Source organism: Dromiciops gliroides, chromosome 6 (genome assembly GCF_019393635.1).
Source record: "Dromiciops gliroides isolate mDroGli1 chromosome 6, mDroGli1.pri, whole genome shotgun sequence".
NCBI lineage: Eukaryota > Metazoa > Chordata > Mammalia > Microbiotheria > Microbiotheriidae > Dromiciops > Dromiciops gliroides.
Window position 1 is genome coordinate 160,871,582 of NC_057866.1, and position 25,159 is coordinate 160,896,740.

General features: G+C 35.0%; 1 protein-coding gene across 1 annotated transcript in view; it reads right to left on the reverse strand.

Annotated features, from left to right (window-relative positions):
- The window catches only part of TTC29 (tetratricopeptide repeat domain 29), a 249,965-nt gene that overhangs the window by 188,839 nt on the left and 35,967 nt on the right, over positions 1 to 25,159 (reverse strand). The window contains exons 5-6 of the mRNA XM_043971929.1: positions 13,105 to 13,328; positions 7,169 to 7,354 (exon numbers count right to left, since the gene is read on the reverse strand). Of these exons, the coding sequence (XP_043827864.1) occupies positions 7,169 to 7,354; positions 13,105 to 13,328 (410 nt within the window). The remainder of the gene's footprint in view (positions 1 to 7,168; positions 7,355 to 13,104; positions 13,329 to 25,159) is intronic.

Consider the following 25,159-nt stretch of genomic DNA (forward strand, 5'->3'; position numbering starts at 1 on the left):
TCTCTCCTCTTTGTCATTTGTGACAGCTCTCTCTCCCTGTTCTTTTTCTATCTACCTGATTACTCCTCAGTGTATTTCACTGGAACATAATTTTTTCCTGTCCCTTAAATATGACTGTATGCCAAGGCTTTGTTCTAGGCCATCTTCTCTCTTTACACTCCTTTTTTTAATGATGTCATCAGCATCAATATGCTTTATTGTAATTTCTATGGAGATAATTCCCAAATCCATCCATCCATCCATCCATCCATCCATCCATCCATCCATCCATCCATCCATCCATCCATCCATCCATCCATCCATCCATCCATCCATCCATCCATCCATCCATCCATCCATCCATCCATCCATCTATCTATCTATCTATCTATCTATCTATCTATCTATCTATCTATCTATCTATCTATCTATCTATCTCCATGATCTCTCTCTTGAGCTCCAGTTCCATACTACCTCCTATCTGGAAGTTCCAAAGACACCTCAGATTCAACAGATCCAGAACAGAGCTCGTCATTTCTAAATCTGCCCCTTTCCCTCGCCCCCACCTCCATTTCTATCAAGGCTGCCATCCTTCTCAGTTTCCAATTTGGGGGTCATCCCCTACTCTTCCTTCTTCTTCATCTCTCTATCCAATCCATTATTTAGGCTTGTCACTATCACCTCCACCATATTGTTCCCCTCTATCTCCTTCTCTTCGCAAACACAACGACCACCCTATTTCAGTTTTTATCATCTCTCAGCTGGACTGTTAACAACATCCTCCTAACTGATCATTCTGTCTCAGGTTTCACCCTTTCCACTTCATTTGAAATATTCTTCCTAAAACACAGATCTGACCATGTCACTCCTTTGCTCACAAACCTTCAATAGCTCTCAATTGTCTCTAGGATAAAATAATACTAATTCCTTTGACATTTAAAACCCTTAACACCTGTACCTCCATACTTATTTCACATCATTCCCCCTTCATACTCTATATTCCAGTCAAACAAGCTTAGCTAGTGTTTTCCACAGAATACAGTCCATCTCTGGCCTTTGGACTTTTACAAGATTGTCCCCCAAGCCTGGAATGTTTCCCCTTCCTCACCTTGGCCTCTTAGAAATGCTAGCTCCCCTCCAGGCTGAGCATCAGGGTCTTCCCTTGCAGACCACCTTTCCTGATCTCTCTCTCCAATTGTTACTATGCCCCCTGCCCCCAATATTTGTATATATGTTATATTTCCTTATCTGTTTACAGGATGGAGCTGGGTAAGCTTCTTGAGGGCAGGCACCATTGTCTTTTGGTCATTATATACTCAGAACTTTATAGGTGCGTACACAGCATAAAGCCTTACACATAGTAGGTACTTGATAAGTCCTTACTGAATTGAATTAAATCCCCACCATGCTAAACACTTATAGACGCAAATAAAAATAATTATAGCTAGCATATATCTGTGTATACACACATATAGCGTCTGCTATGTGTCAGTACAGTACTGTGATAAGTGCTTGACAAATATTATCTCATTTTATCCTCATAACAACCCTGGAAGACAGGTGCTATTATTATACCTGTTTCACAGACGAGAAAACAGAGATAAAGGGAGGACAAGAAACCTGCCCAGGGTCACACACTTAGTAAATGTCTGAACCTTGATTTGAACTCAGGTCTTCCTGTCTCTAGGTCCGGGGCTCTGTCCAGTGGGCCACCTGGATGCCCTTACATTGTAGATCACCCATTTCATATGGACCATTAACCTTCCTCAAAGACAAAAGATAATCTGGTCAGAGTTAATCATACGTGTTTATAGCATGCCGACTCTTAATGGTCCAGTATAATATAGTAGGTAGAGCACTGATATTCAAGCATCAGAAAGAACTGGGCTTTCATCATGCCTCAGATACCTCCTGTTTCATGCTGGATATAACACTTAACCTTTCTGGGCCCCAGTTTCCTCATCTGTAAAATAGGGGGCTGGACTCAATATCCTCTCAAGTCCCTTCTAGTTCTAAATCAATGATGCTAGACTTTTTTCTTTAAAGTCTAGGATGTTGCAGAACATAAATTCTAATTTGGGAGAAAGTGGCTAATGGGAAGCCTCCCAGCTTTCAAATAGATGCCACTGTCATTTAAAAGGAAAGTAACAGATATACTCTGAGGTTCTGTTTTTTAAAGATTAGGAGTTAAAACAGTGGATAAAACCTCCCAAGAATGCTTGCACTGATTTTATTCATTATTTGGTGGCTTGTTTTGGTTGATAGTTATTACATTTATGATGACCATTTTTTACTTTAAAACAGGAAGAGAAAACCACTTACACTTGATAGGAAACTGGATTTCTCAACAGTCATTTCCATTTCTACAGTACATAGCAACGCAACAGCAATATGTTCCTGTCTGGACATCTGTATTCATTAAACACTCGTCACCCTTGCTTCCTCTATTGGATTTCAAGTTCCTTGAGGGCAGGGACCATTTCTCATCTTTAATATGGACTTAAAGCTACTGTGTTTCATACACTGGGAACACTCAATAAATACTTGTTGACTTGACTCGTTTAGGATTAAAACAGTCTATCTTCTAGGACTTCAGAAGTTAGTCGAATGCAGTATCCCATAAGAATTTAACTCACATGCACATACACTCACACCCATACCCACACACATCTCTACTTTTCTTTATCTAGTTCTTGCTGCCTATACTTCTGCTCCTTTAAATATATATTTAAATATAAAGATAGATTACATATATAAATTTGTATGAGAAAAGTAAATGTGTATATGTATATATATATACATATATACATGTGCACACATATATATGTTTACCTCTCTTCATCTAGTTGTTGCTGCCTATATTTCTGCTCCTTTAAAAGATATATACATATTATTTTAATATAATATTTTAATTTTCTCAGTTACATATAAAGAAAACTTTTAACATTTATTTTAAGAAATTTTGAGCTCCAGATTTTTTTCCTTTCTTCTGCCTTGTCCCCCTCTTTATGAAGGTAAGTAATTTGATATACGTTATATATGTGTGATGATGTAAAACATATTTCCATATTAGTCATGTTGTGAAAGAAGACATAAGCCAAAAGAAACAAAACTAAGAAAAAAATAAAGTGAAAAATAGTGTACTTCAATCTGCATTCAGACTCCATCTATTCTCTCCCTGGATGTGGATAGTATTTTTCATCATGAGTCCTTTGGAGTTGTTTTGGATCATTGTGTGATATGTGTGTATGTATATATGTATATGTATGTGCACATGTATATACACATGTGTACACATACACACCCATATGCATATACACCTACACACCGGTGAAGCAAAAAGTATGGGTAGCCCCAAGCAGATGAAGAAAAGTAAACATAATTACCTATCTCAACTCTTAAGTAGGTTTTGGACTTTGGGATTCAACTGTTAGAAAGTTCCAGGGGTTAACCTATCCTGTTTGGGTGGCTAATGAAAGTAAGAACTGTTTCTCCTTTTCAGGAACCAGTACTAGCAGAATAAGATGGCAGAAGGACTAGAAGAGGCAGAAACGGATTGGGAAAGTCAAGTCAAGGAAGTCAGAGCAATTTAGAAAAGCAAGGACACTGAAAGCGCTCATCTAACCCAGAACCTATTTTTCAAATATATTCTATTTTAAACCATGTTTTATAGATATTTTCATTTTTTTCTATTAAAACCAGACTTTTATGCTCATGGTTTTTAGGACTACCTAGACAACAGCTTCTCTTGATTTTGTAAACAAGTGAAGATTTATTTCAGTCATCACACTCACCATAAAAATTCTATTTTGGGGAAACTGTTTTCCCACCTATTTCCTTTACTGAAATATTACTAGTAATATCAGGTATTTGATCTCTAGTCAGAGATAGTGGAGAGTCAATAATCAGAATTGTCTCCCAAAGCTATTTTTGTCTCTTTCTACATTAAAGAACAAAGACTGGCTAAATTATACTTTGATGAATCATTGATACTAATTCTCATAAACGGCACATCATGTCAGTTTGTGAAGAACGAACTCACAGCCAGTCCACAACTTATTAGATAAATCTTAAGAAATTCTCCTGAGGGGCAGCTAGGTGGCACAGTGGATAGAGCACCGGCCCTGGAGTCAAGAGTACCTGAGTTCAAATCCAGCCTCAGACACTTAACACTTACTAGTTGTGTGATCCTGGGCAAGTCACTTAACCCCAATTGCCTCACCAAAAAAAAAAAAAAAAGAAAAAAAATTCTCCTGAGATACAGGTAAGTTAAAAGTGAGCTGTCTGTGATCACTATGCCAGAGCCAGCTCATATTGGCTCATGAGAACTGATGGTTAAATTTTCAATGTGGGCATTTATACCTTGAAAACTAGTAAATGCCATAAATCAGGGTATGGGTTATTGATTTGTTGATTGTCTAGACTTAAGAAAGGGATGAAGAAAATGTAAATAATGCCAAGTAAGTGTAAAAGTGTATCATGAGTACATTATTTTATTATTTTTTTTAGTGAGGCAATTGGGGTTAAGTGACTTGCCCAGGGTCACACAGCTAGTAAGTGTTAAGTGTCTGAGGCCAGATTTGAACTCAGGTACTCCTGACTCCAGGGCCAGTGCTCTATCTACTGCGCCACCTAGCTGCCCTGAGTACATTATTTTTTGAAGAACTGGTTGTTAAACATTTGTCAGCACTGTTTATATTAGTGCACATCCCTAGATAGATAGATAGATAGATAGATAGATAGATAGATAGATAGATAGATAGATAGATAGATAGATGGATGGATGGATGGATGGATGGATGGATGGATGGATAATAACAACTTGGAAAATTATTTTAAAACACTCTGAACAGTCCAGATTATATTTAAGTAAAATGTCTATACAGAATACTTGCTATGCATCAAAATAACTTCATTAGTTATAATATTCTAATATATCATTAAAACAAAAACATAGTGAAAAATACTAAGGAGACTGTAAGCCACCAATTTCCCCCATATTGTCTTATTATAGCAAGTAGGTGGCATTAGCAATTAACCAAGTCATTGTGTGTCCACGAAGGAGAGATCTTTTAGCTAGTAATTACAGCATAACACAATTTAAAGCAGAGAGAAACCTTAAAGATCACTAAGTCCAATCCTTTAATTTTAGGAATAAAGAAACTGAGGTTGAGGGGCTCATTTATTTGCCCAAAATCACACAAGGAAGTGTCAGAGTCAGAATTCCAATGCATGTCTTCTGATTACAAATTCAGTAATGCTTTTACTAACCCATTAGAAGAAGGAATATTTATAACTGAGTTTTTAAAATTTTCAAGTATATGCTTTTAGAAAATAAAAACCCATGTTTTATTCAATTGTAAAATTCATATAAACATTTACGCTAGGGAAATAATTTATCCAAATTTTGACAACCGTATAGGCTCCTGGAAAGATATTTATTCTTAGACAGCAGGGTAAAGTCATTCATACTGTGTTTATGAGTCTCACATCTAGATTAGTATAAGCCTGTTCTATTTTCCATGCCAACCTATCTTCCATTGCTACCCTGATCTTCTGAAGTACTGCCTTCCTCCCACTTCCATACAAGTTCTTCATGAGACCCTTGGATGAAGAGGCCATATTGTATCCAATCTTTGGATTCTTCTTCCGCAATACTTAGCATAATGCTGTACGTGTAATTTGGAATCTGCATTTGCACCATCTCATGTATAAAGTTCCTCTAGTTCATTTCTTTTGCTCTAACAACTCTTGTTTTCTGAAGGTTTTAGGTAATAATTTTATAATCTGTGATATTTCTGAAGTAGATTGTCAATTGTTCTGATACTTTAAGTGAGTATCCATCTCAAAAATCTCACAAAAAACGAAAAGGGTGAGATTTGAAGTATAAATGGTTGAACAAAGTAAATGAATATTGTGGAATACTATTGTGCCATAAGAAACAATGAAGAGGAATGTTTCAGAGAAACATGGGAAGGCTTTTATGAAGTGATTCAGAGAGGAACGAGCAGAACCAGGACAATTTATACCATAACAACATGGTAAAAAACAACTTTGAAAGGCTAAAGAATTCCAATCGACACTGTTACCAACTACAGTTCCAAAGGACTAATGATAGGGAACAACACCCCCCTTGGAACCTGGACAAAGTGGGAGTTTGTTTTGCTTGTCTATGCATACTTATTATAGGGGCTTGGTTTTGTTTGTGTGGGGGGGAACTGGGAGGGAAAGAAAATGAATGCTTGTTAAAAAGTTTAATTAAGAAAATTTTAAAATTATATAACATCTGTACTGATAGGTCCAGGTCTAAGGGATTGAGATCCCCAAAGAAAAATTATACTGCTAAGCTGAACCCAACATTTTTCTATTGGAGAAATCAGATTAAAACAATCCATGAGGGCAGCCTTAAAGGGAAAAAGAACTTGCTCAAAAGGCAACATACAGGGGGCTGCGAGGTAGAACATTAGAGAGAGCACTGACCCTGGAGTCATGAAGACCTGAGTTCAAATACGACCTCAGACACTTACAAGCTGTGTGACCCTGGGCAAGTCACTTAACTCCAATTGCCTCTTCCACCTACCCCCATCTCAAAAAAGGCAATATATAGCACAAGGAGAATATGTATGAAAATATAGATAGCCATATTCAAGCTACCTTTGTGATTGTGACTAGGCACAGAAGTGGAAGTTTTAAGGGCTAATAGTATCCCAGGGGTAAATTCAGTCATCTGACTGAATTTCTGCTTGTTTCTAAAATATATGTCATAATATTTTATTTCTATAAAGTCATACTACTTCAGAAAAGAGGTAAAATTGGAATTCGGATATTTCAGGCAAATTCGGTCATGGGGGAAGATGCAGAAGACTGTTCATCTTAATTGGGCAAACCCGGCAGGATGGGGAAGGGATAGAGCTGTTAGGGCAGGACGTTGCAATGGGAAGTGAACCCTGAGAGATGAAGGAGACCCTTTGGAAGCCATGAGGTAGGGGGGAAGTTTCCCTTCCTTGATGACAGCCCCCCATTGCCCCACTCATGCCACTGCTCTGCTTTATCATTTCCAGGGCCTTTTTCTCCATTAGCTTGTTTGCTAATTCCCTCCTTGCTACTGCACGGCCCCACCAAGCAAAGGGGACAGGGGGATGCTCTCAGTTCTAGGGATGGCTCTGGATACAGACTATCCAAATCTTACCATTTTCCTCGTAGAGAAGACCCATGTGTGAGTAGGCTTCTGCTTCCTTCCTCCCACCGTCGGCCTTAATCAGCTGAGCAATATTAAAACACCGTTCATAAAAGTAATTCCTCAACCACTTGTCATCCGGGTTGTCGAAGTAACAGGCCAAAGCAAATATGTGATTGTACATTTCTTCATAGTGATCTTAACACAGACAACAAATAAAATAATAAACCCCAAGATCCGCATCATGAATACATAGCAACAGCAGAATAATTGGTAAAAATATGTTTAACAACTCATTTTATGCCCCCCTCCAAATGACAAACCTAAGTAGTAACTTTTAGTTCCCTTTTTGAAAAAGGTTAAGACATTTTACAAACAGGAACGAATAAATGGGAGGTGTCATTGCGTGTTAGGTAGAAGGCTGGCCTCAGAATAGAGAAGACCTGGGTTCGAGTCTTGTTTTTCATATATTCTACTTCTGTGACTCTGGGCAAGTCATTTAACCTCTCTATGCCCAGAGCAGCTAGGCAGCTATTCGCCATAGTGAATAGAGTGCTGGGCTTGGAAGTAGGAAGATTCATCTTCATGAATTCAAATGCAGCCTCAGACACTTACTAGCTAGCTGTACTAGCAAGTTACTTACCCCTGTTTGCCTCAGTTTCCTTAACTGTAAAATGAGCTGGAGAAGGAAATGGCAAACCGCTTCATTATCTTTACCAAGAAAACCCCAAGTGGGATTACAAAGAGCTGGACATGACTGAACAACCACAAAACAACTGGGCCAGAGCAATTAACCTTTTAAACCAAAAGTTATATGCAGGTTGCTGATCTTCATTTATAGAGGGAGTTTTCACTCTGGGAGTTAATTATACAAATTAAATTATAAGCCCTCAAATGTATATAGACATTTCAGTGCATATGAATAACAGTGTCCCAATAGTCTCTAAGCTAAAGCTTAAAACTGCAACAATAATTTTAGAATACCCTGTATAGCATTTTAAGGTTTGCTATCTTATTTTGTACTTACAATAACCATGTGAGGTAGTGCTATTATCATCCTCATTTTACATATGAGGAAAGTAAGTCAGATAGAAGTTAAAGGACTGTCTCAAGGTCACGTAGCTACTAAGTACCTGATGATTCAGGATTTGAACTCAGGTCTTCCTGATTCCAAATCATTATTCCAGAGAGTGGATAAGGAAACATGATATCTATACATCTACCTCCTGCCAGAGGTGTGGTAGACTGATGATTTACTGTAGGATTTGGGGAGTTTTATGATTTTTTACTATGCATATTTCTTATAAAGGTTTTCCTTTTCTCTTTCTCTTTTTCTTTTTTTTCATTTGGAGTGAGACAAAGGTGGGAAGGAGAAAAACATCTGTTAATTGAAAAAAAATGAAAGAATACTTCTCATCACCACCACCCTCAAATGTAAAGGTTAATAATGATGGAAATGAAATAACTTTAAGGTAGACAATGAAAAGGATGAATACCATGCCTAACACCCCTGGTGACCTATACATCACCAGTGGCCAATAAACACTTACTGAAGGACCCAAAAAAGAGTCAAATCATTAAAGGAATTCATTTTTATCCAACAAACTAAAACAAAACTGGTAGAAAAAAATTGCCTATTAAAAACTACAGGGTTAACACTCAAGCACCTAAGTAAGATATAAAATAGGACACTATCAACCAGTAATACTTTCTATCTCTTAGGAAGAAAGTAGCCTGAAATATTATTATCTGGCCCCCTTTTTTCATGATAGAGGCCTGAAAAGTGTTTATAGGTTTTAGAGAAAGCACTGTTTCTCAACCTGGGCACAAGGATGATGCACATGAAGAAACAGAAAGGAAATTGGAATACAGAAGTCTTTTCTTCAAATTCTCTCCCTTGGGGGCAGCTAGGTGGCACAGTAGATAAAGCACCTGCCCTGGATTCAGGAGTACCTGAGTTCAAATCCAGCCTCAGACACTTGACACTAGCTGTGTGACCCTGGGCAAATCACTTAACCCTCATTGCCCTGAAAAAAAAAAAACAACAACAAAAAATAAAACCCAAACTCTCTCCCTTTCCCCAACTCCCCCTAGGAAAAATATTTTTCTTCTAAAAGCAAGAGGAAACAAAAGGATGGTTAGGTTGACCTAAGAAAGCAATATATTTAACATCTCCAGCTATTAGTAATATGTTTTTTAAAATCAAATGTTTTTCAATAAACAAGTATTTATTTTCTTTCTCTCCCAATCCTCCCCCTTCCAATGGGAAAACAAAAACAAATAAACGAAGCCCTCATAAAATATGCATCTCCACACAAAACAAATTCCCACATTGGTCATATGCAAAAATGTATGCTTGAATCCAAAAAATGCTTCTCTTTTTTGCAAATGTAAGTGAAATTGTCTCATGTGGAAAATCTGAATCCATATCCATGGGCCTTCTTGCCTCACAGAAGGTGAATATAAAAGATCATTCTCCATTTTCTCCTTTAAGGTGGGTGTCAGAGATGACATCTCTAAAGGTAAGCTTGTGCCTATGGATTGTGAACATGTGACATAGTCTTGTGTCACCATGATGGGGGGGTGGGGTATAGAAGATATTACAGATAGAGAGTTGGAAGGGACCATAGAGGCCAGTTAGTCTCCTGCCTCATTTCATAGATGTGGGAACTGAGGCACAGAGAGGGTGACAGTCCTAAGATCACACAGGTAGTGTCAGAAGTCACATACAAAGCAGGTCACAATAGAGCTAGATGGCACAGTGGATAGGGTACCAGGACTAGAGTCAGGGAGACATGAGTTCAAATCTAGCCTCAGACATTTATTAGCCACGTGACCCTGTGTAAGTCACTTCACCCTGTTTGCCTCAGTTTCCCCATCTGTCAAATGAGCTGGAAAAGGAAATGGCAAACCGCTCCAGTATCTTTTCCAAGAAAACCCCAAATGGGGTCATGAAGAATCAGACACGACTGAACAACAAGAACAAAACAGTCATTTTATGCCAATATTTTGTATGTTCTCTCAACTGTATATGTGACAAGTATTGAAAGAGTGTGTATGGATCTTGGATGACATTGCTGTAGATTTCTGATAATAACTGTAGCTTGTTAGAAGGAAGTTTCCACTGTATAGTTCTAACACTGATGATTCATTTGCTACTTTTTTGGGGTGGGGAGGGGCACTTAAAAAGCTCACATTTATTCTTTTTTTTTGATGGGGCAATGAGGTTTAAATGACTTGCCCAAGGTCCACAGCTAGTAAGTATCAAGTGTCTGAGGCTGGATTCGAACTCAGGTACTCCTGAATCCAGGGCCAGTGCTTTATCTATTGTGCTGCCTAGCTGCCCGTTCACATTTATTCTTGCTGGCATAAATATGATTCTCACTAGGCCCCAATTAGAAGAGCCATTCCTATGCTAATACTCTATAGTTATAATACTATATAGTATTATGCTCTAGTATAATACTCTATACTACTTCGTGAGTAAGACTTGGATTTTCTTTGAAAGAAAGATGCAAAATGATGACCTAAACCTGCTTACAAGGTAATTTAGAAGCCTTGTGGAATGAGACACTGCTAATCTCTCAACAAAAAAATAAAGTTAGTTGACAGCATTTGAATATTATAGGGCCTTGCAAGCTTCATTATTAAATTGATCCACATCTCCAGGGTTCCGAAGGAAATTTCTAAAACCAAAGTAGTTATTCTGTTATGTAGAAGCAAACCTTGTGGTTTCATGAGAAGAGAAATTCTCACCTCAAATCTATACTTTAAGCTTGAACATGCTTCCCTCCTTCTCTTCCAAATCCACCTCCCCCCCAAAGGGATTTTCCATTTCAGTGACTGAGAAGGAGGGCTACTGATATTTTGTACTCTCAATTTGTGAAGATGGGTAAGTTTTCATTCCTCTAGCCCAAGTGAGAAGTGGGGACTGGCCAGAGCAGTTTATTTACGATTAATACACTTGTCTTAAAACCTATTGAACCTTTCTATGTTTTTCTGTTTCAAATTCTTTCTATGTCTCGGTTTCTCTTTCACTCTCTGTTTACATCTCTGTCTCTTTCATGCTTTCTCTATCCCCCCTCCCTCTCTCCAGATTGACATAATGCATACAGTAGGTATTTAACAAATGTTTGTTGACTGATTCACTGCTTATAACATATACCTGGAAGACATTACATTTCAAAGGTGTCAAATTCACTGAATTGGTATAAGCAAAGTGTCTTGGACAAAATGGGCATCAAATAAATGTTTTCTGAATTGAATATTCTAATTATAGAATTGTTGCTTTTCAGTTGTTTTAGTTCTGTCCAACTCTTTGTTACCCCCATTTGTGGTTTTCTTGGCAAAAATATTGAAGTGGTTTGTCATTTCCTTCTCCAGCTTGTTTTGCAGTTGAGGAAACTGCAGTAAACAGGGTTAAATGACTTGCCCAGGGTCACACAGCTAGTTAAGTGTCTGAGGCTGGATTTGAACTCAGGAAGGAGTCTTCTTGACTCCAGGCCCTTGCTCTATGCACTATGGTGCCATCTAGCTGTTCCAACTACATAATTATGAAATCCTAAAGCAAAAGTCTAACAAGCCAGCAAACAGTTATAATAACACAGATCATCATAATGATATCATTCTCTGTTCTCTTAGAGAAAATAGCCATGATAGGAGTTTCTTATATTCAACCAAGAGAGAACTCATTCCTCTTCCTCATTTCTTTTTATTTCATATGTATAAGGCATTCTCTGTGAGCAAACTCCTACTAATGCAGATTAATACATGCTCTATAATTTATAAGTATTAGAGAGTGGCTTCACATATGGAAAAGTTTAGTGACTTTACCAGGGCCACACAAGCTGTATGCTATCAGAAGTAGGACTTGAACTCAGGCCTTCTTGACTCTGAGGCCAGATCTTCAGTCACTATGCCATGTATTCCGCCATATATGTGTGTGTGTGTGTGTGTGTGTGTATGTGTGTGTGTGTATGTGTGTATGTGTATATATGTGTATAAATGTATATATAAGTAGAATTATTTTATACTAATTCATTATAATATCTTTTTGAATATATAATTTGTTTTTGAAATTATGTCAATTATGAAAATGTCACATTATTACTTTAATCCCAAATAATAGGGATGTGTGTATATGTATATATGGTTATTATCAGAAATCCACAGCATGCATGTATATATATGTGTGTGTGTATACATGTGTACATATACATACATATATAGATGCTATGTAAAAATCACTGAAATTATCAGGGAAAAAAACATACTGTAGAATTTGTGATATAAACCAGAGTGATTCACAAAGGGCCCCTATTGAAAGTGAATTACAATTTTTCCTGGTTATGTTGACTATTTATAACTTGTAACTATGATGTTTAACTATCCAGGAGTCTGAGGTTTTGCCCTGAAAATCTATGATGTAAAAATAAAAGCAGCCTACGAAAATGAAATTTCATCAGTAAATAACCTAATTGGGTCAAAATCAATAGCTGGGTTTTATATGAAAATGATGACTGAGCACATAATTGAGGTATAGTCAAAATCAGCAATATTTTGAAAGGTTCTGGTGAAATCTCAAGGCACCCTCAATCCCTCCCCTTCCTGATGTTGTCACCAGGGCCTCTGATGGTGCATTGGTAACCCAGAGCTCGCTCTCTCTCTCTCTCTCTCTCCCTTCTCCTTCTCCCTTCTCTCTGTCTCTGTCTGTCTCCCTCCCTCTCTCTCTCTCTCTCTCTCTCTCTCTCTCTCTCTCTCTCTCTCTCTCTCTCTCTCTCTCTCTCCTCCCCCCACTCACTCTATAAATCCAATCAACAGAGGCTGAGATTTGCTAAATTGCCTTGATGCTTCTGATCCCTCTAGGAAACAATTCAGAATCTCCCCTCAGGCACTGGTTCAAAGCCACTCCTCCAGAGGCTCTAGTTACACACCATACCTCTGCTTACCTGCGAGTTCAGCATCTTCAGCCTTGGTCAGGAAGAAGTACAGTTGGTCCAGTTTCTCGGGCAGCTCCTCCAGGGGCGTCTGCATCCAGAATATGGACCGAATCCCTCCGGCTTCCCTTAAGGCGTGCCACTTCTTGATCAGGGCAAAGAGCTCACAGAAGGATTTATGATGACCATGTTGCAGCATGTCTATACAAATGTTCTTCTTGTATGAATTCCGATACCTGGGGAATGAGAACCAGGACATTTGAGGGCTCATTTTAATTTTGCAGATCTGCACAGCATTGTTAGCCTCAAGTAATTAAAGGCTGAATCATGCTATTTTGGAGGGGTGGAGGCTGGAAGAGATTAGAAATGATCAAAGATATGGAGAACAGAACTTGGCTTCTCTCATGTGTAACTTAAGGAAAACTGTTACACGTAAGATGTCAGGGAAACAGCAACTTTTGAGGTCAGAAGATCTACTTGATCGATGCAAATCTCCCATTGGCTATAGATTGGGAAATCTAATGCTTCAAAGCATTCCTAAAACACCAGTTACTTTGGTGGTGTCTAGGGCTCCTCAATTACATGGTGCAAAGGTGAGAGAGGCAGTCCCAGGGTCAGGAAGAACAGGGTTCTGAAGCACACTAGATGTGTGATCCTGGATAAGCCATTGATGTTCCATGTTCTATGAAGACTAAGTTTCCAGGCAGCTTCTAATTTGCTTTGGTGGAGGAGGGTTCCTTATCCAGACCGGAGTCGTGATTTGGCTCCTATAAGAATTCCTTTTGGCAGTCTCCCCCCACCCCCCAAATCATGTATTTTTGAAGATCATGATATCTTAGGACCATGGGTTTAAAAATGGAAAGAGACTTAGAACTTTTTTTTCTTCTTTATGATAATTCATGTCCCCAGTATAGGAATTGGTTTAAAGGGCATATACATTTTAGCTTGACTTTTTTTGGTGAGGCAATTGGGGTTAAGTGACTTGCCTAGGGTCACACAGCTAGTACGTGTTAATTAAATGTCTGAGGCTGGATTTGAACTCAGGTCCTCCTGACTCCAGGGCCAGTGCTCTATCCACTGCTCCACTTAGCTGCCCCAGCCATATACATTTTAATGACTCCTGTTAGGAACCACTAGATGAACTCCCTCCAAAGAGTGAGCAGAGGAAAAATTACACACTGGGGCAAAGTCAAACAACGCATGTCAGATATGTTAAAAAAAGCTTCACTGTCTGTGAGGAGGTTCAGTTTTTAAATGTGAGAAATATGAGAGTTGAAAGAAACACCACTGCTGCATGTTATTCTGCCATGGACCTTTTCCTGTTTTCACTTGGGATTAAAGTAATGATGTGACAGCTTCATAATCGACATATAATTTCAAAAACAAATTATACATTCAGAAAGATATTATAATGAATTAGTATAATATCACTCTACTAAAATTCACAATGCATAAAAGGATTAATTTATTATATAATTTTCAAAAGATAATATTATATACTTGGATTTCAATTTCCCCCAAGTCATCAGTTATGGGAGACAGCTGAGTATTTAGATAAACTGACATAATATTGGTCTTCATTGTTACTCTTCTGTATCTTCTACTAGTGACTATTCTCCAAAATACTTTTACTAATTACATTTTCTTTTTTGGTCCCTAGGCTTCATCATTTACAGAATTACCAGTATTTATAATTAATTTTCAACTTCATAGGTATTCACAACTAGTAATAAGCAATGTGGAGCTCCAAAAGCCAAAATTAAACTTAATTAATCCATGGGAATTTCATGCATAATAAATGGGAAAAAAACATGACAGAAATGAATTTTTTAAATTAAGCAATGAAGTTCATATACTAATATAATATATTATATATGGTAACACATTGTTATATTATAAGTAACCACTAATACATAATTATATATTACTACAGAATATATACAGTAACATATTATTAATAATATATAGTAATATTTATTGTTATTCGGTTTATATTATAGTATATTATGTACATTATTTATATTGTTATATTTATATTTAGCAATATACTATATTATTATATAATTGCTATATGATTATAATATACAGTGATAGCTTTCTACATATTATTCTAATGTTGCATATTATTAGCATATATTACTTTATAATTTTATTAGTAATATATCACTATAATTATAATATAGTTATATTAGTATAATTGATGTATTAATAATATATCACTACATGATACAGTATATTATACTTTGATATCAAATATGTATTTTTATTATACTTTATAAATATTTATTTTGTTAAATATGTCAAAATCAACATAGTTATCTTTATTCCAACCGAAGATTAAACCTATATCCTGGATGTTAAAACCAAAGTAGTGATAGGAAAAAAAATACTGAAAGACTATAAGCAACTATTCTAAAATCCTGTCATACACATTATAACATGAAGCAGATATCATTCTTACTTCCCACTTGTTACAAAATGGTTCCACTGTAATTATGAAAGTACCAATAAAGGTAGACTTTGAATGGAAACATAGATAACTTCATAACTACAAATCAGATTTTTAAAAAAGCTATGTCACAATTCTTGCCAGAATTGCAACCTGATAGAAATTTTTTTGGAAGGGAAGGTGGTGATATGCAAGAGTCATAAACAATAATAATTTTTTTTACCCATTAATCTCATTATTAGGGATATATCCTAATCTGTTAAAATACCTAATAATGTTATTTATAAATACAAATGTATTGAAACAATCTAAATGTTCAACAGTTGGAAAATGGCTGATAAAATTATGGTTTATCATCCACAAAAATATTATTTTTTTTTCATTATTATTTATTTATTTTTTTTGCGTGGGGCAATGAAGTCACTTGCCCAGGGTCACACAGCTAGTAAATGTTAAGTGTCTGAGACTGGCTTTGAACTCGGGTCCTCCTGAATCCAGGGCTGGTGCTTTATCTACTGTGCCACCTAACTGCCCCCCATGCACAAAAAATAAAAATGAGGAATATAAAGAAATTATTTATTTGAAGTAAAGTAAAAAAACAGTACCAGATTTATATCCATTCCTACTATACAAAAAGGATTGCACTAAAATCCCACCTCCTACAATAACTTTTTCCCAATCCTTCTTAATTATAGTACCATCTCTGTTAGTTATTTCTTATCCATTCTGTACAAAGCTTGGTTGTTATGTATATTTGCTTGTTGTCTCCCTTCTTCCCAGATTAGACTGTAAACTTCTTAAGGGCAGGAATTGTCTTTTACCTCTTTTTGTATCCCCAGCACTTAACATATTTGTTGTGTGGTACACATTTAGGCATTTGATTATTGACAGAGTGACTATACCCAAATACATAAAAAGAGTGGGCAAATAGAACATAAAAGGGGACCCATGATAACTAATAAGCTATTACATAGGTTATAATCTTTTACTTTGGAAACAATTACACTCGAAGATTCAATGTAGAAAATAATTTTCAAGTGTAAATGTTTCCAAAGTAAATTATATGAGTTAATATTTGTAAACACAACGCAGTGCCTAGAACTTAGTAGATACCATAGAAAATCTTATTCCCTTCCCCATTTTCTCTTTAATTATTTTTGTTAACTAAAGCATAATGTCTTATTTTAAAAATAAAAACAATAAAAGAAAAAGAACATAAACAGAATAGGCTGTCAGAAAACTTAAATTCTACTGAATCTGCCACAAATGAGCTGCGTTTACTTTGGTTAAATCATTTTATCTTTCTGAACCTTAATCTGCTCATCTGTAAAATAAGATTCTTAAGATCCTTTCTGCCTAAGGGTTTAGGAACTATTAATAAAGCTTGTTTTTTAATATTTGAAAATTATTTCTTAGCAGAATTCTATTCTTAAAGGTTCCATTCTGGAATGTCCACACAACATACACATATAGACATATACATACTCACACGCCCATACATATGCTCATGTGTACATAAATGTGTACACATTATCTTTATAATCTCTTGTATTTCATGCATACTCCAGTTAAAAACCCACCCTTGTTGATCTGTTTGCAAGAAAGAACAATTAACAACTCACTAAGCAGGATCTTCTAATAGATTTGTACTTGCAGGTAACCATTTGTTTTCCAAAAGGTGTTCCACCTTGGTTAAAGAGATTAAGACTCTCAGTAATTTTTTTAAAAAGTCTTTTAATTTGTATAAGCACAACAGAGATTCAGAGATGTCATATTTCAGAGAAGTGATCTAGGCTCTATCAATCTTATTATCTATTAGAATCTGTGGTGTTGTTCATAGGTTCCTATGCTAACAAATAATTATCCTTAGTAACAAATACAAAGAAAACTTTAATTCATTGATTTGTTCATCATTCCTCCCTGCCTGCACATTAGTTTACCAGGTCTTTATTAAATAAATACATTTTAGTCTTTCATCTTTTTTTTTCCAAAAAAAGGATAAAAACAGATTATATTTCAATATGAGATAATGTAGGTATCAGAAGAAGACATCACATATCCCTGCTCTTGGTTAAATGAAATGAAAATAAGAATTTCGGTAATTGTTGTGGAAATTGTGAAAGAGGTAAGAGTATATTGGATTTTTGAATTCAGATGACCTGGGTTCAAATCCAGACTCTCCCACTTACCACCTATGTGACCCAAGTCAAATCCTTTCCCTTTTATGGGCTTCAGTTTACTCTTCTGTAAAATGAGAGTGTTGGACAGGATGTCTTTCCTCCTCCAAATGCTGCGAGACTTCCAGCCTATAAGAGACCTTTATATTTAAATATTTATATAACTTAATTTGGACTAGTAGTATGATGCTTTCTTTGTATATTTTTTCATATTATTATAAACATATATCTCTTCTTTTGAAATCTCCCCCCTTCCCCCCCCAAAAAAATGTTTTTAAAAAGTGAGCCTGTTCTATGGAAGTAAAATTTGACAGAAGTTGTAACTTCATGAAGAGGGTGAGAACACTGAGTATCTAGTCTCAAAATGAACCATAGGGCCTACTCATCTCTGATACTGAAGATGCCTTAGGCTACATTGGGATAAGGAGCCAGCAATTTATACAATAATTTAGGTGATTCAAGATTGCATGGATTTAAGTATTGGGGTGCTATATCATTAAATTTATTTTGAGGCACTGTTCAGAAACTAGTCTATACAAACATTGTGAACTTACATCACAGCGTCAGTCACCAAAGATACAGGAGAACAAGCAAGGAAGCCTAAGGCTAACATGTAAAGCACAAGTACACCATTTGGTAGAATTTGAATTGGCCAGCGCTCCAATTTTGGGGGCTCTTGGAAAACTTGATAATTCATTGTTAGGCAGACATGCAAACTATGAACAATTTGGAGTTTGGTCTTAACAACATCACAAATATTTAAAATAAACATCTTCCATTATTTGCATTGAACTGTGAAGGTACTTAAAACAATACAGAATAGGAACTAGATTTAAATAATCTTCCTAAGCATTCAAATTATTATGTTATAGTCATAGAAGTTTTCTTCTTGAGATTCTTTAATTCTGTAATCAGTTGATTTATGCCTGTGTTCGTCTCTACTTCTTTTATAGATACTAATTATGGACAAGAAAAGGGGTCAGGGTTAGTGTCATTATATGATACCACTGCCCACATACCTCTCTTCTTGGGTGGGAGAAGAGTTGGAAACCAGGAGAATGTACATAAAATAAATTAAATGATGTGATTTTGTGCTAAGAGCTCATAGTTAGTAGTTTATAGCCTAAAACATTGTAGGAAAAACAACAACCTTACAAATGTTGAAGAAGATAACCAATTTAAAAATCAAATATATATTGCAGGTTATATATTATGGCAGAAGTGGTTTTTGCTTGCATGGAGAATTAGAAAAATCCCTGGTGAGCCTTCCAGTACAGGGTGAAGTTAGGAGATAATAAGTATGCTCTGAAAAGCACCATGGATAAAGTAGGATTTAAAACAAAATCTACTGATATATTTGGTTTTCTTTCTATTGAACCATATTATGAAACCTTAAATAAGCCCTAAGAGTAAATAGTTTTTGTTTTGTTTTTTGTTTTTGTTTAGTAGAGGTGGGGAGGGGGAAGCAGGGCAATGAGGTTAAATGACTTGCCCAGGGTGACACAGCTAGTAAGTGTCAAGTGTCTGAGACTGGATTTGAACTCAGGTCCTTCTAAATCCAGGGCTAGTGCTTTATCCACTCTGCCACCTAGCTGCCTCCAAGAGGAAATATTGTAAAAAAAAGTATTAGTAGATGAACTTTACTTATCTGGAAATTATTATATTAATAAAATCACAGGTTCAATCCCAGTCCCTATCCCAATCACAGACTCAACAGATACTTTCCAACAAGCATCCAAGTAAGCCCTTTAACAAAATACTTTTCTTGGGGGAAAAGTAAACACAAAACAGAACAAAACACACACACACACACACACACACACACACACACACACAAAACACCACCACAACACCCACTGCTGTGGGTTGTTGGTTTATCTATTGTCAATAGAAAGAAGCAATATATCCTCTAACTTTAACAAAATTCACTGCAATTGACCAGAGTTTTGCTGCCTCTCCATATTGACATTATTTACATTAGTGGAATCTTTATGTATAATACTCTTCTGGCTCTGCTTTCTTCAGTTTGTAATAAGTCACATGAGTCTTCCAATATTTCTCTGAATTCTTCGTCTTTTTTTACAGTACAATAAAAAAGGGAAAATTTCAAGAACTATCTTTCACCATTCGATGGATGCGTCTGTGAAACCTCAAGACTTCCATGAAGTCTTTTTTAAACCTTGTTAAAAATTTAAAAAGTTTTAATTTATGGTCGGGTCATAGTTCACAATGATCAGTAACATAAACGTGAAAACAGGTGTATACAATAAAAGATCATCTAAGAGATTGTAAGCCATAACCTTAATTTCTAAGTTGGAGATCCATGTAGAACACATACTCAGTTATCCTATTGCTACTTGTTCATGATCTGATTCTTCACAGGAGAAGCTACAAATGTTGGCTTGATAAGAACTTCGTTCTTGGCTATACTATTTCAAAGGCAACATGATTAAATGCTGTACCTTAACATGGGAAGCATAAAATTATACTTTAACTGACAAAGTTGCCCTGAAAAGATAGTGAATAACTAATTGTGAGTCATGATAATAGTTTTATTCCATTATGTTAATATTTATAACTCACAAGTGGCTTATCTATGCATGAGTTATAACTGTCTTACATTCATATTGTAGGAATAAATGTTATTAGAGTCACCTAAGGGATAATTACTTTGACTCTTAAATTAATACTTAAAGAGCTTCAGTTAATATAATTTCTGGGGAAAGAGTCAGTCACTATTCTTATCCTCATATGCAGTATTATATGGGATACTGTGTCATGTGTATAAAGAAAAGAGAACCACATGAAATATGGGAGACAAGCATGAAAATATTAGATTACAAATTTGCGTGTATACACATGCAGGTGAATACTTTACCCCCAAACTAAAGCAAACGTTTACTTTTCTCTAATCATATAAATGTATGGGAAAGAAGAGGCTAGAGAATTAATACTTTAGTTAATTTTTAAAAAAAGATATACTTCAAAAGTAAATTGATTGAAAGGAAATATTCTAAAAATTCTAAAAATATTCTTTATTCTAAAAAAAAAACTATATACATTTTGTTTTTTAGCAAAGTATTAGAACCTCTGCAGTGATCATGACTGACCGTATTATTACTACCTATATGAGTCCCTTTGAAGCCTCAATTTGCTTCAAAATGTAATTAAAAAAAAAAGTTTCCAAAGAAAAAGTATAGCTTTCAATGGAATTGTAAAGCATAATCAATGATGGTCTCTGGGGACATCTACTGGAAATTCAGCAAAACTGCATTCAGATCATGCAAATCTTAGCAGAAATATTATTTTTAATTAATACACAAATAACATGACAAAGCAGCTTATTGAAAGCTGAGTAAACTATTCTACTGGGTCCCTTTGTCAGAAAGCAAATGTATGCTCATATATTTGGAAGGGACTTCAGCTGTTCTGTAGTTCAATACAATTTCATGTTAGGACCCATTGCTTAAATGACTTATTTTCTTTCTATTTTGTTGTTAAGCATGTTAAAGATTTTACAAATAGGTATTTATCTATCCATAATCTGTTAGATAAGTATATTACATGGTACATCTGAAAGATACTTTTAAGATATGATGGTTTCTATAAAAGCAAATTTGCTCAATTTACATTTCAGTATACCCAATTATAATAATTTAGCTTCTACCCACTGGTTATTTTCGACATTATGAATTAATTTAAATATTTTAAATATTGTAACTCACACAAACAAAATTCATTGCATTTCAAACATGGTATAAGCAGGAAGTGATTAGAATTTCATACAGTACACCTACAACTAACCATTCAGACTGACAATATCTTCAATTTTCCATAAACATTTTTATGGGGATTTCATTGAAGAATAATGAACATATACAGTTCTTGCATCGTAGTGGCAGATAATCTAAATCCTTACACATGTAGCAATAAACCCAAATCATAGCTTTTAAAATAAAATGGTAAATAAAATGAAAGCATTTTAAGATTAAGTCAATAATAAATAATTTTAAATTTCTTAAAAACTTGAGACTTTTGGCCTTTTTGAAATGTGTATATACCTTATGAGAAGCCCCTATAGTAAGACAGATTTGGAGATGTGGCCATTAAAATAGTAAGCCTGTGTTAAAGACAAAATGACATATTTTATTGTAATTTTAATGAAAACTTCAAAATAATGATGTTAAAACATTTTATATTTTAACATTCCCTCTGAATACCATTGATTTTAAACTTAAATGTCTAATTATTTGATGATTTATTTTTATTTGTCATATTTTGGTAAAACTTCATTAAAAAAAAACACCATGAAATTATTGTCCAAGTGAACGGGGATTCTGAAAATGATAACACTTTAATAATGAACGTGATTTTTTTTTTAACATTTTGCTGAAAGTCTACTCTGAAATAATTTAATCATAATGTTGTTTGCTTCTGTGCTGGATGTCACTTATTACCCAAGCTAATTATACTTTGAATCCAGAACCATAAAAAAAAGACCAACTTTTTTTGAGTTTGATTGAAATACTAGTGTTGGAATACATATAATCAAAAAATTCCAATCAAGGATATTTGTTTTCATTCTTTCATTCATTTATTGTTGTATTGATTTATTTTACATTTCAATACTTATAGAGATCTGGTATAAATTTGGAAATAATTTTGTCTTTGTAAAGCATCAAAAGTTTGATATTTGATATTGATATATAAACTATGAAAGTAAAAAGCATCATCAGAGCTGCTTATTAAAATTTTGAATAAGCATATATACAGCAGCTATTAAAATGCAGTTTGGAAAACCAATTTATAAAAAATTTACCAGCTGTTTCCTCTATGATTCTAACAATAAAAACCAAAAGAAGAGTCATATTTCTCTGTATTTATTCTGTTTGTGGATTGGTTTATCAATTGTCCCTAAAAGAATGCCATCAATATGATGCGAAGAATTATACTGTTTTGTGGGACTCAGTAGGTATTAAATAATAGTAACTCAGTATTAGGACATAAAGGATATTTGTTACAATGAGGAACATTATTTCTTAGATTCATCATCATATGGTGCACTTTTAAAATCTGATTTCATGCTACCATAAGCCTGCTCTTTTCAGTATCAACAAGTGTCGATAAACCAAGTACCAGGATCACTGGATTTTGTGATCAGACACCACAGTCTGCAAATGTCAACCTTCATTTTAAAATGGCACTGTTTCCCTATGGGAAACAGGATACTAGATAATGCTATTTATAATTATTTGCTTTAGTAATCCCCATTCAATATCACTGGAAAAACATTAAATATCATTAATTAGTAATCAATCAATTGTTCTTTTTACCAATTAACAACATCAGTAATTTATTAATAGAATATTTGCAGTGACCCTTTCTGGTTTTTAAAAAATCACGTATTTATTTCATATAATGGAAAACGCAAGATGCAATTTATGACATAAATAAGAGAAAAACTTTCCCATAGATGTTTAGTAGAAAACCAGTGAATTATATAAGAAGAACAGAACAGATCATCTACTTAAAAAGACACCAAAATCTCAAAAAAGTGGAAAAAGAAAACCACCATCAAGTACCTACGAACACTTTTCTGCAGAAATGTTGATTTCTTTCTCTCAAAATGTTTCAAAGTGAATGTGCCACATGGAAAGGTAGGAAAGCAACCTCATTTAAGAATCCTTTGCAGAGAAAATCCTTCCAAACTGGGAGCACAACATTTGCTACATGTCAAAACATGCTCAGCTGAATTGTACCTTCGTGCAAAGATTTCTAATTATTCTTTTCATTTGTGTTCCAGATCCCTTCTACCTTAAAACTGCTGCAAAAGCAATGGCAAACTTTGAGAAATGACTTGCAATTATTTTAATTCTCATAATGACCAACCAATTATCACAAAAAATGGGCAAAAACATTTCAAGGAATTGGACTGATACATCCGGATAGATTTGCTACAAACCAGAGGTAAAGGAAACCAATTCTGAATAAGCTCTACTCAAGAAGAGGCAAGTACTGCATATTAAGCATATTCAGAAATAGTTATTCCAGTTCACTGGTTGCATATTTCCATTTAAGTTGTTATTTGTGTGTATGGCATATACAAAAATTACTGCAATTTAAAACATCAATAAAACATCATAAAACAGAAACCCAAAGGAAAAAAAAAGTATCAGCTTGTTTGTTTGAGGTCCTTGGGGACCTACTTTAAGAAACAGGTGGCAAATATTTGTAATTAGCATATCAATTGTAAATATGTAAATGATGTTCCTAAAATTCAGAAAAACAGTTTATTTTAAGAAAGTAGAATATACAATTCCTACAAAAATAGAATAAAACAAAGCTATATATGTATATATACTTACATGTATACATGCATACATATACACACATATATAATATGCCAATAACACTGTTAGGAATTACCTGTAAGAATATTTCTCCTCTTTGATAACAGTATCAGTAGAATCTGGTTAACTGTTCACTCAATAGAATTTAATATTCACCCAGACTTTGTAAGTAACAATATTATGTCTAAAATGAGAATCTCACTTCATAAAGAATAATGTACATTTTTTTAAACAAAGTGTTTTATTTGATCTCAGTCTACATGAATAGAACGAATCCTTTAATTGTCATGCACTGCAACCTAAATTAAAACTTTCATTTGTAAATGAAATCTGTAGACTAGGAAGATGAAAACTTAGTAAAAACAACAAGCAACATTAAAAAGAAAACTTTGGCTTCACTGTGTTCCTTTTTTATTCACTATGTCACATATTTTACCTTTGCAAGAGTTTGATGGATTTTGCAAGTAAAATTCTGTTTCCTCTATACTTGCTAATAGTCATGAGAATCTGTAGTTTGCACCTTCCCATTAAAAATGTATTGTATTTTTTGAAATTATTCACCCCGCCTTTTATCCAGATCTTGTCTTTGAAAGGAGGAAGTAGATAATAAATGGAATAATTCATGATTTCCCATTAAATATGAAACTTTCTTTTGCGGAGTTTAGAAAATGAAGTTCTACATAATGTGCAGAAGTTGATTAGAACCTTTTTTAACCTTTTCAAGAAAAAACCCTTTTGTATTACACCAAAGCTGAGAAGTTTCTTTAGAAAAAATAAACCAATCAATGGCCCATGTCTATTCTTTTAGAACACATTCAAATTGGATCATGCCATTATATTCCAGGCCGTATTTGCTGTATGTAAAAACTGTAGCAGCAGCAGCAGCAATAGACATTTCTATAGCAGTTGCTGGTCACAAGGTGCCCCACACACTCCATCATCTCACGGGACCCTCAGAGAAATGAAATCTCTGCTCCTAAACCATACACATGAAAGTATTTACTAAAAATCATATTAACATTGTGATCAATGGCCCCACATATCAAAGATAACAAAACTGAATAGCAAACTATTATTCTCCTTGTAAGCTC